The sequence below is a fragment of the Humulus lupulus genome, chromosome X (genome assembly GCF_963169125.1).
Source record: "Humulus lupulus chromosome X, drHumLupu1.1, whole genome shotgun sequence".
NCBI classification, from domain to species: Eukaryota; Viridiplantae; Streptophyta; class Magnoliopsida; order Rosales; family Cannabaceae; genus Humulus; species Humulus lupulus.
In genome coordinates, this window is record NC_084802.1 from 195,347,675 (window position 1) to 195,364,457 (window position 16,783).

At 37.4% G+C, this 16,783-nt stretch overlaps 1 protein-coding gene across 1 annotated transcript; it reads right to left on the reverse strand.

Annotated features, from left to right (window-relative positions):
• Positions 1 to 5,328: 5,328 nt before the first annotated feature.
• On the reverse strand, positions 5,329 to 10,218 carry LOC133807176 (proteasome subunit alpha type-1-A-like). The gene is made up of 2 exons (XM_062245347.1): positions 9,685 to 10,218; positions 5,329 to 6,115 (listed from the first exon to the last, which is right to left on the reverse strand). The coding sequence occupies exons 1-2, from the start codon at positions 10,033 to 10,035 to the stop codon at positions 5,609 to 5,611; spliced, it is 858 nt and encodes a 285-aa protein (XP_062101331.1). The 5' UTR covers positions 10,036 to 10,218; the 3' UTR covers positions 5,329 to 5,608.
• Positions 10,219 to 16,783: the final 6,565 nt, after the last annotated feature.

Here is a 16,783-nt window from a genome sequence, read left to right on the forward strand (position 1 = left end):
ATTAAATCTTGTCAGGTAGCTTTTCAGTGTTTCACCCGGCTGTTGCCGGACGTTAGTCAAAGTGGACGCCTCTGGTCTGACTCCCATCATAGCTCGGAATTGCTTCTTGAATTCTCTAGACAATTGATCCCACGAGTGTCTCTTGTACTTCTCGAACCAACTCTTGGCAGGTCCGGCCAATGATGTCGGAAACAACATGCATCTGAGCTCGTAACCTACGTTACTGGCTCTCATAATTGTGTTGAATGTACTCAGGTGGCTACATGGGTCGGTTTTTCCTTCAAATGCTGGGACGTGAGGAATCCGGAACCCTTGAGGAAACTGAGTGTTAGAAATATTGGGAGCAAACGGCTCGAGCTCCTCATCAGAGTCCTCGTATCGACCACTCCCTCGTTCATTCTTCAAAAGCCTAAAGGCTTTTTCGAGCTGATCAATCCTTTCTTGGACTGGGTCCTTAGGTGGTGTTTGGAATTGATAGTCATTAATCGCGATCCCAGGCTCGCGTCTCCGTGAGGGATCTCTACGCCCATTCAGATGATTCCTTAGATCCGGATTTGTCTGATCTCCTTTCCCCCTACTCTGATTCAGATGATTTCGCAGGTCAGGATGGCTCTTGTGATTTCCAGTATTTTTACGACCCCGGTCGTGTTTACTGACGGACCTAGTTTCTCCGGACTCATCACTGGTGAAACTCATTGATCGGTCATTTCGTGGTGGATCCTTTCTACGTCGCCTTGTCTCTGCAGTGCGAGATCGGGACGTCTGACTTCTCTCAGATGGCGCGCCTCTCCGCCCCTGGAACGTCTCCCTGTTTCCTTGTCTTTCCCCTGTACGCCCTTGATCCTAATCTCGACCAGGTTGAGCGTTTTTGCGGGGAGGTGAAGGATATCTTATGGGAGATGGAGGGAACCGTATAGGTGACGGTGGTTGTCGTCCTTGCCTCGGCCTGGAGGGTCCAGAATTTGCCCGAGATGGGCCAGTTGCGTTCGGTGCACTACCAGGAACCTGAGTCCGAGCCTCGGCAGGAGCTCGGTTGTTCTCAGTTCCTGCAGGCACTTCCACAGGTGGATTAGGCGGGACCCGAGCTCGGGTACTCCTCTGAGGCCTAGAAGGGGCAGATGGCTCTGTTGGTGCTGGAGGTTGTGCTGGCCTCCTTGTGGCAGCATTTTTTCGTGGACGTCCACGGGGCCTCCGGGGAGGAACGTGCACGTCCCTTGGAGGAGGGACTTGATCTTCGCACGGAGGCAGGGGCTGAGCCACCTGCGCCTCTGCGGCTATCCTAGTCAACTCCTCGTTACGTTTGTTGGCTTCTGCCAACAGCTGTTTCAGCTGCCGATTCTCCAATTCTACAATAGGGACATAACGCTCAGGGTTATAGTACATGTCCTCATCCCTTGGTTGTGGAGGTGGTCCCCGGGAATCAGAGGACCCACTCCTTTCATCAGCGTCCGGGTTCTCCATTGGCTGTTTTCCAGGACGCCTTGGGTAATTTTCTTCAGGAGTGTTCTGATTGTTTGCAGCCATGAATCTCTCAGGGATGGATACTTGAGGCTCTCAACGAAAGCACCAAACTGTTGACGCCGTTTTTCGTCAACAGATAAAAGAAGAGAGCACGTAAACAATTAAAGACAATGGCCAAAAGAAACAAACGAATCAAACACACGGTTTTTTACGTGGTTCGGCAGTTAAATCTGCCTAGTCCACGAGTCTCTGTTATTAACCTCAAGATTATCTCTGAACAATTCTTTAGCATGAATTCTCCAGAGTTTTCTCTCAAGGATCCGAATTTCGGTCCTTTACAATGGTGCATGACCTCTCTATTTATAGAGAAGGATGCAGAATACTATCCCACATATTTTGGGTAGTTACTCTTTTGTGAATAAAAATAAATGGCTTTAAATGCCAATAATCAGATATAAAAGGAAACGTCCCCCAAAGATCAGGGGGCGTATAACTGTATTAAATAGTATCCCACAATTCTTGGGGATTTACATCAATTAATGAGGGCTACATCTCATAGTTATAATACTTGTAAATATTCAAGGTGGTTATAGCGTATCTTCAAGGCTCCAGCATTTCTGGTCTCATGTCATTGTGCGAGCCACTGACATCTCCCCGAGCTAACGTTGCTGTCGAGATGGGACATCGAGCTCAAGACCCATGCTCCGAAGTTCCTGAGGATGAAGGTGTTCTCGGAGCTACCTTTCGAGATCGAGATCATTTCGAGATCACCGCATTCGAGATCATACATCATACTTTGCAGGCTCGACTTACAATCCTAGATCACTCTAATCCTCACGAGACCATTTATTGCGAACTCAGCTTTCGAGGTCATATTTACTATGGCTCGAAATCTGGGTATAACAATTACATTTACTACTTTTATTTACGATTTTGGCACTCCATATTTACACTTTTGCCCCTCCGTGTTTTTATCCAAAAATTCCGTATTTTTGTAATGTACCGTATTTTTCAAAAAAATTTTAACTTTTAGTGCATTTGTGTAGATTTCCCTTAATTATTTATGATCTTTTAAGAAAAAAAATTAATTTCTAAATTTTAATAAATGAGATACACTTTTTTATTCTATTTTATTTTTATTTTTTGTAAAATTATGTACAAATCAAGACCTATTATAGGAAACATATGGGATGTAATTAGAAATAAAGACATTTTTATTTATTTATGGAATAATGTGTATTTAGTTTGGGATATATATAACTTTATGGAGTGTAAATATAGCTTTTTTAATTTTATTTTGGGTAAATACTCATTTAGTACACTGTGTTTTATCGAAATACAAACTTGGTACCTTATGTTTTCAATAATGCTCATCCTCTACCATGTTATTTGAAATCATACATACTTAGTACCCTAGTACCAAATTTGGTCAATAAAATTTTACCAATATAACCAAACTGACTTCAATTATATGAATTTTAAATTCAAATTTAATTACTTAACTACATATAATTGAGGACAGTTTGGTTATATTAATAAAAATTTTCTAATCCAATTTGAGTCTAGAATACTAAATATATGATTTCAAATTAAAATAATAAAAATGAATAAATAAATAACAGCAACTTTGAACACTTGCCATTAACAATATCCCCACACTATTGAAGCACCCATCAATTTTTTTATGTTGTAATTATTAAAAATCTAATCCAAAACTTAAACTTATGAAAATCTTCACTTAAGACATTTATACGCTTCGAATGTTTCTATGCATGATTGATTTATTGGTTTTGTTTGCATTTCTTCTTCTTGTTTTTGGGTGAAATGGAAATCTGAAATTTGCAAAATTTTGAGAAAAAATGATTCTAAACGATGGTTCCACAATGATCCTAAGAAAACTTTATTTTAGAGGGAAAAAACAGTGATTTTGCAATAATCCTAGGATAACTTAATTTTAGAGGTTAAAAACAATGCAAAATTGATGGTTGTATTCATCAAAAGTTAATTTTGAAAATCAAAATCGATGCTAAAATAATATTGTATAGATGCAAAATAAAAAAATATGAATTTAAGTGCCAATACAAGGTTTTTGGAGAAAATAAAGGGCAAACTGCCTACAACATTTGTGACACTCTAATCTTGAATAAAAAATTACCTTAAACAAACAACTGAATGAAAAGTTAAGCATTTTCAAAGTTTTTATCAAATTTTGTTATCCCAAAAAGTTGGAGATCAATGACGTGGCAATAAAGGTGACAAGTGGCAGTGCATGGTCAGTAAAAGACATATTAATAGTCAATAAATACATTGACTCCTCAGAGTTGTGATAAAGTGACCCGGTAGACTGGTGAAGAGTTTGGACTGCTTGAAAGATGTCAGAACCAAGCCAAGTGCATCCTAGGAGAGCTAAGGAGAGTGCATCCTAGGAGAGCTAAGGAGAGCGCATCCTAGGAGATCCCAAGGGTGTGATCCGAGGAGAGCTAAGGAGAGTACATCCTAGGAGAACTAAGGAGAGTGCATCCTAGGAGACCCCAAGGATGTGATCCGAGGAGAGCCCAAGAATTTGGTCTTTATGCATATGTCCAACCAGTGCAGGGTTGTCCAAATAAAGAAATGGCATGCTAGAGGAGAGTGTCATGTTAGAGGAGAGAAGTGCATGTCCAGCACTTGTATGTCCTACCAGCAAGTGTATGTCCGACCAGCATGTGTATGATCGACCAGAGTGGAGGTGAGGTGGATCAACTAGCTAGAGAAGGACTAAGTCAAGATTCCCAGAAACAGCTTCAACAAGATACGCGGGAATCTCTCATTCTTCCCACAAATGGAGGGTTTTGTTACATTTTGAATGTTTTTTGTAATTTAAATGTAATAAATATAATAAAATATCCCGATTCTAGGGCATATCAGATGTATGACCCTAAGCCTATAAATAGAGGGCTTATGGGATTAGAGAGGGGGCTTCTGCTTCTTCTTTCTGGACTTTTGGGAAAATTTGGGTCTGAGTATTCTAGAGAGAGAAAGTGCTGGTATTCGAAAGGATTCTTGTATTTTTACAATCTGTACTGAAGAAACTCAGTTGACTCAGTCCATCTGATCTTGAGTACAGGTCTATAATCACAACTCTAAGTGGATTAGGCTATTACCGACTGATCGGGGCTGAACCACTATAAAAATCTTGTGTGTTATTTACTTTTCTTGATTAAACTGTCTGTGTTATTTAAATTCTCTTGAAGGTTTGTCGTATTTGACGTTCTCACGTCGTTGGCTAAAAACACAGTCAACAAATTTTAACCACAACTTTTTGCATCTATTTTGCATTGAAATAAATTTTTTAAATCAAGTTTTGATAGGATTATTAAAATGCGTCGAAATTTCATTATTTTTACTTTGTTTTTTTCACCTATAAAATCAAGTTTTCATGGGACCATCGAAATGATATCGTTTTTACCTCTAAAATTATGTTTTCGTGGGACCTTCGCATGACCATCGAAATTGCATCGTTCTTTGCCTCTAAAATAAGATTTCACTAGATCACCACAAGACCATTGAAATGGAGTCATTCTGCACCGTTTTTTATTTTTAAAATCAAGTTATCATAAGATCATCGTAAAATGGAGTTATTTTGCATAGACTTTTATCTCTAAAATCACATTTTCATAGAATCATCGCAGGACTATCAAAATATAGCATCACTTTGCAACGTTTTTTTACCTCTAAAATCAAATTTTTATAAACCATCACAGGACATCATTTTAGCATAATTTTGTTTCTAAAATCAAATTTTCATACCACCATCACAGAGCATTTTTGCGTCATTATTTTACTCTAAAATTAAATTTTCTTAGAACCATCTCAAACCAATGTAAATTTTCCAAACAAAAAACTACCTGCATAATGTATAGCATATGCAAAATGAAATCGAGCATATCCAACAAGTTCAGTACTTATAACTAGTATAGAGGATAAATTAGATTTAAGTTCACCAATGGCAACCATTTGACTGTTCGCATAGATGAGGCAACGATAAATAAACCACCCTGGAAGGACAGAGAAGAGTAAAGGGTAATCCAGCAATAAAATGTCATTTTCAATTGTACCATCAGTGTAATCTAACAAATACATGTTAGAAAATTGGTTTATAGCATCCTCAAATATCCATAGGAGCCGCACCTTCTTCAGCTGCAGCCCCCTGGTCAGCAGGAGCACCCTCTGCTGGTGCAGTACCCTCCACTGGTGCAGCATCTTGATCAGCATCAGCACCAGGCTCGGTGGCAGGAACCTCTTCCTCTGCCACAATCTCAAATGCATCAATCAACTGTTGGACAGTATCCTGATCTAATATGTGGAATGCCTCTCCGGCTCCTACCACAGCAATTGTGCAGATGGAACTCCTCAGCTTTTCTCCCTGCAAGGTCTCCCTAGTTGCAATGAGTGCATCTTTTATCAAATCCTCCCGTGATGAGTCCTTGAAGCTCTCAAACCTGCGTTCCAAATACGTTTTTGCAGCTTGTGAACGAGACCCTATGGCAAAAGCCTGATACTCAAAGTAGTTACCACTTGGGCAGTTGTAATAGAGGTGAGCTCCAGACTCATCCAACCCACCAACTAGCAATCCAACACCATAAGGTCGTTTCCATGAGCGTTGAGTGCACACCTGCCACGCACAAAGGTAAGTTACTAAAATAAGGCAATGTGTCTTGTAGAGTACATGAAAAAACTAATTGTAATCATAGGGAACTGAAATGCAAACAATGATCACCACAGTTGTTTTTTTTTGTCTTTATGAAAGGAATCATAGTTACATTTTCAAGGAAAAATAACACTACTTTCCATTGATATGACAGTTTTAAAATACATTAACCTTTTTTTTACATAGACAATATCAGGATTTTGCAACTCAAGAATGAGCCCTGAAATAATAAAACCTTAAAATCTAAAAGAACAAATAAAACCAGGTTTCTTCAATTTCAACTCAGTGTCTCAGTTTAATAGATGTCACTCACTAACATTACTAATCTGATGTAACTGGAGTAAAATAAGGAATTGCTTCAAATGAAACTTAGTTAATGGATGTAAGTGTGTGTTTTATGCACTCATTTACAACTCTTTATTCTTGTTTTGGCTTGTCTTCCTTAAGTTTTTAGTTAGATTTGATATGTTTCCTTTAATGACATGTTTACTTAAGCTGAATGAGAATAATTTGTGTGATAATGATTTTCATTCACGTGTTTACCAAAATAAAGAATGGGATTTCCCCCAAATCACTTGAGGAATACCATTGAGGGTAATGACATCTATTTATTTTTAAAAATAAAAAATCAAAAGACAATTTTGTCATTTGAAAATATATCTCACAAAATAACTACTCTACATTTCTTTTAATCAAAAAGAGTAATTTAGTCAATTCCAACATTTCTATTAAATTTCTTGATGATGTAAACAAGATAAAATAATGTTGATTCCCTTTCCAAATAATTTTAGTAAACAGCATAATACATATAGTAATTTTGATTCTTCCATATTTTATTCTCATTTATTTTGCTATTGATTTATTCCAATTCCAATTACATACTAGTAAACATGCCATAAGTGTACAAGAATAAATTAAAATGGTGAATTTTGGGTCATTTTGGGTGCTCAAGGTAGAGAAGGTTGCGATATGTCACTTTTTGTGGAGCGACGCATTGCCAAAAGATGGAAAAAATGAGGAAAAATTATTATGGAACAATACTAGGTACATGTCACTTTTGAAATCCTAGCATAAAATTGTACATACGATGTGATAAGTTACGACGTGACGCTAGTTAACGCCACAAAATTCATGAAAGCTGTTTTTTCAAACGTTTTTTATTCACATCCGAATTGGAATCGATCAAAGACGTTTCTAGAGGCTAGGACACGACCAAAAAACCTATATAAAGAAAGAGAAACACAATTTGAAAGGAAAGGAACATATTGGAGAAATCCAGGAAGCGAATCAAAGTCGTAAGCCATTTTGATGGAGTCTTTAACTATTCTTTGTTTTTCTTCTATACTTTTTTTTAATTTTCCAGATATTGAATATTATTTTGAGATTGTAAGCCACATCATGAGTGGCTAAATTCTTAATTGTTAAAGTTGATATAGATCTTTTATGTTAATTATACTCTCTTTTGAGTAAATGTGAATATGTTCATAGTTTTATGTTTTCTACTTTGGTTTATTGATGCAATATTTATGGTTTATATATTGCAATGCTTTATAAGATTATAATTGGGACTATACTTAAATTGTGAGAATTATTCCTCGAAAGGGAAATGTTTGAACAATCCGACAGCGAATAGAAAACTTGGGTGTTGTGAAATCGAGAGATAAGCATTTATCTAGGTAGCCGAAATAAGTTTAGATTGTAAAATTAAGAGGCGGAATATTTATAGGCTAAATATCACTTGCACATTCTTTATGCCAGACTCTGAAAGAGGGTACAAAGATAGTATAATACTCTAGGTTCTTGAGAATATAAAGTCTAAATTAGGTACATTAAAGAAAAGAAGTATAATTACATAAAACTGAAATCAAAACCTTGACTTTTTAATATCTTGAGTTTTCTCCAAATTATTTTAATTTACTTTTGCAATTTATATTTTTATTTTATTTTCTTTCAAACATTCGAATTTGTTCATTTAGATAAAATAAGAGATTATTATTCACTGTATTTAATTGATTTTAATTCTTGTGGGGCGATATCAGGCTCTAGACCATTTTACTACTTGTTCAACTTGTGCACTTGCAAGCATATCTATTATTTTTCGCAACACAAACTAAACCAAAGAAACAAAATAAATCTAGGTCACTTTAGGCTCAATTCTTATACAAATCGACACCTAAACTACTCTTCAAGAGTAGTCAAAACATGCCAATATCACTGCGATCTAAATTTGAATTTACTGCTATATTAAATGAATATAGCCAAAATAATTGTCAATTTTTTTAACACCCACTAAACAATATCAAAGCGAAAATTAAAAATTAAGCAAGCGGTAGCTATACATGTATCATAAATGGTGCAATGAAAGCACAAATTAGGTGGCAAACACTTTCTATAAGGATTTGGGTACGACAGAGGAAATGTTCACATAGCGCCAGCAACACAGATAAACACATATAATAAGTCCACCAAATCAAGTTGCAAGTAAATGCACAAAAGATATATATTTTCACAGTGCACATACATGCACATCTAAGAGAGCACCAGCTCATTTCAACAGAAAAAGATGTCACAAAAGATAGAATGGTCAGTTAATGACTACAGAGTATAATAATAATAACGCATCCAAAAGATGCCAAAGAAGATAAACTGGTAGATATAGACTGTGGACTATGGGGTTGGGGGAGGGAATCAGGCCTCAAACAAAAACTTCAAAAATATAGCAAGCCCGAAATCCTTGCAATAGCAAGAACCCAAACCATTACCAATATGAAACAAGCTCCGTCAAACCAACAGAAATACAAGATAAAAATAAAATAATTCATTGACTTGTGTTCACAGAAGGAAATAAAAGAACAGCAAAAGAAGAACTTAATTAGGGCATAAAATGTATCAAGTAATCGTAGTTCCTATTGTCACACAGCATTTGTGCAAAAAGGCAGGGACATTTCACCTCAAATAAAAAAGGCAATATTAACTTACACCATCGATTATTAATTCATTTGATTATTAAGTTCCACCAAGCACAATATGAAAACAGAGTTCATCTAACCTACAATATTATGCTCTCACTTCCAAAAGCAATATCTATATATGCTAACAAAGTTCAGTGCTACTCTGGGTAGGTTTATCCGAAGTATAACTCGACATTGGTTGGGAGCAACAAAAAAAAAAAACAATGAAGAACCCACGAGAGAAGTTGGTCCAATAAAATTTAAAATCAATCCTCCTAACCTCAATTCAAAAAATTATATAAACAATTATTTCTTTTAAGGTAAGTCATTCGTTCTACCAAAAGCACATCATGAAATACATTTAGCATTCTTTTGTACCTTAAATTTCAAAGAAAACCCAAAAAATAAAGAGGGAATGCCGCAATTTCTTATGTCTACTAAAACCTTGCCCCCAATTCCCGTAATTTATTATGTCTACTAAAACCTAGCCCCCAATTTCTTATGTCTAATAACAAACAGATAATCATAGAACAAAAGCAACAGAGAATGAACAAAAGTTAGGGGTTCTCCATAAAGACGAACCTGGGCCTTATCGGCGAGTTGAACAACGAGTCGGCCGACGGGGAGTGGCGATTCGTAGGTGTAGTTATAGTTGATGCACTCGGATCGCATGTAGCGGGAGAGAACTCGACCGTCAGCTGTGAGACCGGCAATGGCGACGCCGATGTGGTCATCGACCTTGAAGATCTTCTTCTGGTGAGAAGAAAGCTCGGAATTGGTCTTGTTGACACAGGCCAATACCACATGGGTCTTAGATCGGAGCCCTATGGCGGCAGAGCCTTGCTTGACAGCTTCCATGGCGTACTCGACCTGGAACAATCGCCCCGCCGGACTCCACGTCGTCACATCCGTATCGTACTGATTCCTAAACATCTTAACGTCGTCGTTTTACGATTCGCACTACAAATGCCTCACTCTCTCTGATTTCAGTTCCGGAGTGAGACCGTGAAAAAAAAATAAATAGGAGAGCTTTTCTTTTTCTTCAAGCCATTGGTGGGGTTTTTCGAATACTGTCGTCACTTTTCCTCTTCAACAAGTTTCGATTCACTGCATCCGGTTGTATCTTTTCTCATTACTCTTTTGCCTTTTGATCCTTAGGGCTACCCAATCATATTCATAGGGCTGAAACGTTAGGCCGTAGTAAGAGTACTGGGCTTCGTCTAAGCCTAATGGGCTTTTCTAGTGACTACAACTTTCTGGGCCTGGTGATGTCTTACGACTATTATTTGTACTGATTATGACGGGGATAAGTTGAAAATTAGCCATTTTAATGAATACTTAACTAAAATTACCCTCTAAATATATTTAGTTTAATTCTACCTATTTTTATCACAACACTTCCAAAAATACTCTTGACCACATAGTTCTCTTCATCAAACACAATTAATAATACACAATGTTTTGATTGAATAATTTTATCAAACACATGAACTGCACCACAGAATTCATTAATAAACAATCCATTAAACCATCAATCAAAACCATAAAATGTAAAAACATTAAAATTAACAGTGGTATACTAAAAAAAATGAATCAAAACTATTGAAAACTACAAATCCCCTTACCCAACATTAACTCTAGCACACTAAATCCAGATAAATGTATATATTGCTTGGATGAAGACATAGAGTTATGAAATAATGTGTGCATATAGCTTGAATGAATATGCTATGCTTAGTGGTGGTTGGCGACGCCGGTGGGTGGGATCAATGGTGGATGGCAATGTCAGAATGATGGAGAAGATGATGAGTTTGAAGAGTGAGAAAGTGAAAACTTGCGTACTAGTCTTTTGAATGGAAGAAAGGGTATAATTAGGACATCAATTATAAAACTGGGTATAAAAGAAAGAGTATTAAAATATGGGTATAAATTAAATGGACTATATTAAAATGGGTACTGGACCTAATTTTTACTTTTAAAAAACAAACTTAATATATAGTTTTTTTTAAGAATTTTTATTTTCCCATATTTTTTTATAAAAGTTGGTTTATGCCATAATTTTACTCTTAATTAAGTTTTATTAATTTTGAAAGGCATGTTTGTAATTTGATTATTATTTTTTTAGCTTATTTGTTTTTTTATATTATTTTTATATAACTAATTTTATATTAAATTTTTCTTTGGTTGTTTTGCAAAAAAAATTGTAATATGAATTGTGTTTAGTATTATTTTTTATTTATTATAAACATTTTTTTTAGATTGTACGTTTCCTTTTTTAAATCCTGGGTAAGGTAACTAGTTACTTAATTGATCTTTGATATTTGATAGTTGTGTAAAAAAAAAATCCTAGAGCTAGGTTAAATAACATGTAACAGGAGGGGTAACTAATTACCCTGAGAGGAGTAACATTCTGTCATAAGAGAAGTAATCAGTTACCATATGAGGGGTGATGAGTTACTCATATTAAATATGAAAAGAAACAGTAAATTTGGAGGAAATAGACAAGAACACTTCATTAAAAAAAAAAAGTAACTATGATTTTAGTAACATAGGTAACCAGTTACCATAAATAACCTAGAAATATACACACACATCAGAACGTGAAGGTAACCAGTTACCCCCAGAAATATACCCCATACCTAAAGATTGAAAAAAAAAACCAGGTCCACCCTCTTTCTCTTCTCTCCCATCTTCTTCTTTTCCCTCACCAAGAACCTTAGCCGCCACCTGCCTTTCCGTCGCCTGGGTTCGTGTCTAGGCAACCTCCCTGCATCACCTCCGACCATGAACCACATTCCTCTCTCGCCTTCGACCACCACCAGAACCCCATATCCCGTGCACGCAAGTCGCGTTGTTTTGTATTTGGGTGCGCACCGACACCACGGGCGGAGCTGGAGGTGGTTTGTCGTGGAGATGGTGGTGTCGCGCCTGGGCTCACACTCAGATGGGGCTCTTGAACAAAGCTGGGGTCTCGGACAAGCGGGGCTCGTGCGGAGCTAGGGTATCGAACAGTTGGGGTCTCAAACGGTTAGAGCTGGGTTTGAATGGTGGGGCTTGGGCGAAGCTGGGCTCTCGAACAGTTGGGTTCGGTTGAGGTCACCAGAGCTGGAAGGGATTGCGTCAGCCGGAGCTAGAGGGGATGGTGCGACTGGGTTTTGGAGAGAGAATGGGTTTGTGTGGCTTGGGTTTGAGAGAGAGAGAAGAGTGGAATGCTAATTTTACAAAAGTACCCCTGTTGGCAGATGTGTTTTGGTTTTAAATTTACCTTCCATATTTAGTTAGCTAATAATTGTGTTTCTCATACTTAATTTTTTTCTTTAATAAATTTTCCCATACAAATTAGCAAAAGTATAATTCCCATATTTTTGCACAGTGATGGTGTTGACTGTGTTTTTAGCCAACAACGTGAGAACGTCAATAACGACAAGCCTTCAAGAGAATTTAAACGACACAGACGGTTTAATCAAGAAAATAAAGAACACACAAGATTTTTATAGTGGTTCAGCTCCGATTGTCGGTAATAGCCTAATCCACTTAGAGTTGTGATTTATAGATCTGTACTCAAGATCAGATAGACTGAGCCAACTGAGTTTCTTCAGTACAGATTGTAAAAATACAAGAGTTCTTTCAAATATCAGTACTTTCTCTCTCTAGAATACTCAGACCCAAATTTTCTCTCTCTAGAAAGAAGAAGCAGCAGAAGCCCCCCTCTAATCCCATAAGCCCTCTATTTATAGGCTTAGGGTCATACAACTGATATCCCTTAGAATCGAGATATTTTATTATATTTATTACATTTAAATTACAAAGAAACATTCAAAATTCAAAATGTAACAAACCCTCCATTTGTGGGAAGAATGAGAGATTCCCGCATATCTTGTTGAAGTTGTTTCTGAGAATCTTGACTTAGTCTCCTCTAGGTAGTTGATCCACCTCCTACTGACCACTCATGCAAGTGCTGGTCGGACATGTGCATGGTGGTAGGACAAACATTTGTTGGTCGGACGTGCTTGGTGGTAGGACATGCATGGTGGTAGGACTTGCACTTCTCTCCTCTAACATGGCACTCTCCTCTAGCATGTCATGTTTCTCCTCGGACCAAATCCTTGGGGTCTCCTAGGACCACTCTCTTGGGGTCTCCTAGGACCACTCTCCTTAGCTCTCCTAGGATGCACTCTCCTTAGCTCTCCTAGGATGCACTCTCCTTAGCCTCCTAGGATGCAATCTCCTTAGCTCTCCTAGGACCAAGGTGCACTTGGCTTGGTTATAACATCTTTCAAGCAGTCCAAATTCTTCGTCAGTCTACCGGGTCCCTTTATCACAACTCTGGGGAATCAATGTATTTATTGACTATTAATGTATCTTTTACTGATCATGCACTGCCACTTGTCACCTTTATTGCCACGTTATTGATCTCTAATTTTTGGGTATAACAGATGGCATAAAAGCCATCTTTTATAAAAATTCTCTTGTTTGATGTTGATGAAAGTTTATGGTGTGATTAAGCTGGGTTAATATGTAGATTTTTTTTATCATCAGTCTACAGTTATACTTTTATGAGAAAATTATTCGGACTAATAACATATAAAATTATGAGTCTGAACAGATGTAATAAATGCTCGAACACAGATTTATTAGAAAAATTAAGGGTAAATGCTCACTTGGTACCCTGTGTTTTATCGAAATACAAACTTGGTACCCTTTGTTTTTTATAATTATCAATCGGTACTCTTTGTTTGCAAAAACTACATTGTTTGGTACCCTCCATCTCTTTAAATTTTTAATATTCCCACATTATTCCTCATTTTAATGATTTATTTGATTTTCAATTGTTTTATTATTTTTAAATGATTTAAATATATTTTAAAAATTCATAAAATAAAATAAATGTTTAATTAAAACTTTAAAATAATTTTAATAAACAAAATTATTTTTAAGATACAATTAATTAATTAAAATCTTATTAATTAACTTTAAATAAACCTAAATTTTAATTTAATTAATGAAAAAACTCATATTTCACTCAATCTCACTCTCACCGTCTTAGTTCCCCACCCTCTCAATCTCACCCTTATTTTAGTGATTTATTTTATTATTTTTAAATGATTTAAATATATATTTAGAATTCATAAAATAAAATAAATATTTAATTAAAACTTTTAAATAATCTTAATAATTAAAAAAATAAATATAATTAATTAAAAACAAAAAAATGGAATTGAAAAATTAAAATCTTATTAATGAACTTTAAATAAACTTGAAATTTAATTTAATTAATGAAAAAAAACTCATATTTCACCCAATCTCGCCCTCAACATCTCAGTGTCCCACCCTCCCATTCTCACCAACATTTTTTTTTGTTTCAAAGTTGGATTGATTTGTTAATTAAATTAAAGTTTTAGGTTTATTTAAAGTTAATTAATAAGATTTTAATGAGTTTTTTAATTTTTTAATTAATTATATTTATTTTTGTTACACCTAAATTTCGACACAATCATAAATGAGCCTTGAAATGTATGCTCGTAAAGCGTAAGCTCGAAATTGACAAGCAGTGGTTGGACACTTGTACAAATTTGCATGATTCCTGACTTGTTTTTGTTGGCGATCGAACACAAGTTTAAAAGGTTTGAGCTTAGGCATCAAGCTCGAAAGAACAAATCTTCTCCAATGCATATGGGTGTTATTCGAGCCTTAGTTGCAAGCTAGAAGATGTTGGTCTCCGAAGATTGAGCTCGACGAAATCACTGGCTAAGGAGGAGGTTGACTAGAATAACGAGCTCGAAGTGTTGGTCAATCTCGAAAGGCGCATTAACCTTGCATTCGAGCTCAACAACGTGTTTTGCACATGACAACTATTAGGAGATCCCTATTCCTTAGGGATTTGTTGTTATCTAGTATTAAATCTCAATTATCATGGGATATTATGCATTTAATGTATTTATTTCAAATCTATATAATTGATTGTAACTTCCCTAAATTAGTGAAAGATATTCTCCTAACCAGGTCTATAAATAGCCTAGGGAATTTCATTTGTACGGGTGCACAATATTGTACTGAGAATACTCTGTCGAATTGCTCTGAGAAAGCTTTGAGAGAGTATCACGAATCAATAATAATGACTCGTAGACTAGGCAGATTTTAACTACTAAACCAGGTAAAAATCCTACTGTTCTTTTCTTGTTTCCTAAATATTTGTTTAGTGCTCTTCAGATTTAAGTTGACGAAAAACGACATCAACAGTTTGGTGCTTTCATTGAGAGCATTAAGCAAATCTTTGGATTGTTTAGTCAAAAACCTCCTGCATCACCAATGACCGCCGGGAACCCAGGAGCTGGTGGGCGACCATTGCTCCAAATACCTGAGGAGCAAACTCCTCACACTGAAGATTACCCATGAAGACTTGGGAAGCAACTAATGACAGACCACGGCCCAGACGAGGGGAGTGCATCATCTAACTCCCGGGGGCTGCTTGCTCCCAGGCCTGACGAGGACCTCTATTATAATTCTAAGAGGTATATTCCCATCGTGGAATAGGAGAATCGCCAACTGCATCAACAATTGGCAAAGGCCACAAGGCGCAATGAAGAATTGGCCAGACAGGCCGCTGAGGCCTAGGCACCACCCCGAAGGCCCAAAGGACATCCCCGCGGGAGCACGGTCACCAGGAGGGCCGAACAAGGGGCACAACAAGCCAAACCAAGGCCCAGGGCAAAAAATGGTGATGAACGCCCTAGAAGGAATACTCAAGCCAATACTACTGGCAACCCGACTGTGGAGGTAACTACAGGAACAGGGAATAACTGAGCTCCCCCAACAGCTCGGAGCTCTAACCCTGAATCTGTCAGGAATAACCCGGAACTAGTCCAGGCCAATTTTGGGCCTTCCAGGCCCAACAATGGGAGGCCACCACCATCGCCTATAAGGCATCTGCCATCTCCTATAAGAAACCCCTCACCACTCCGAGAGGCACCCCAGCCAGCTCCTCATAGGAACTGGGTAGTGGAGCCTGCACCACAGAGGCCATCTTGCAGTGGCAGCCGTGATGGGAATCGTCGAACTTGACCCGGACACGGGGGCAAGCGAGAGGCGACCCGAGGGCATAGGGCCGCCCAACCAGTGAGAAGCCACATGTCAAGATCGCAAATAACTAGAGCAAGGGGGTCGGTGGAAGATCCACCTCGTAACTATCGAGCGCATCAACCAGAAAGAAACGTTAGTTTTATGAGTGGGAGCTTAGACCTCACTAGGTCTGTAAGTTTACATGATACTGAACCCAGGAATACTAGGAATTATGGCAATAATCCTAATCTTTGAGATCATCTGAACCAGAACCGTGGGTAGGCCAATCCCGTAAACCCCGATTTACGCGATCATTTGAACAACCGAAAGGAACCTATGCAGCCGGTATATGGGAATCAGTATAACCCTTCAAAAAGGAAGAAAAATGAAGGGAATAACTCAGAGGAAGACGGGGGGAAAAAGAAGAAGGGAGACAAGTATTTCTCCGTTTATACGGTTTACACCGAGCTCAATGAGACTCGGGAAAATATCTTCCTTGCAAATGAGAATAGGGTCCCATTTAGACGACCTGACCAAGTGCGAAATCAGAAGTCAAAGAGAGACTCCAACAAGTACTGTAGATTCCACCAGGACATCAGGCATACCACTGATGAGTGCCGAC

Coding starts and splice junctions, on each gene's coding strand:
- LOC133807176 (XM_062245347.1), bottom strand. CDS start 10,035: ATGTTTAGGAATCAGTACGATACGGATGTGACGACGTGGAGTCCGGCG. Junction 6,116..9,684: donor AACTCGCCGATAAGGCCCAG/GTTCGTCTTTAT, acceptor TGTGCGTGGCAG/GTGTGCACTCAACGCTCATG.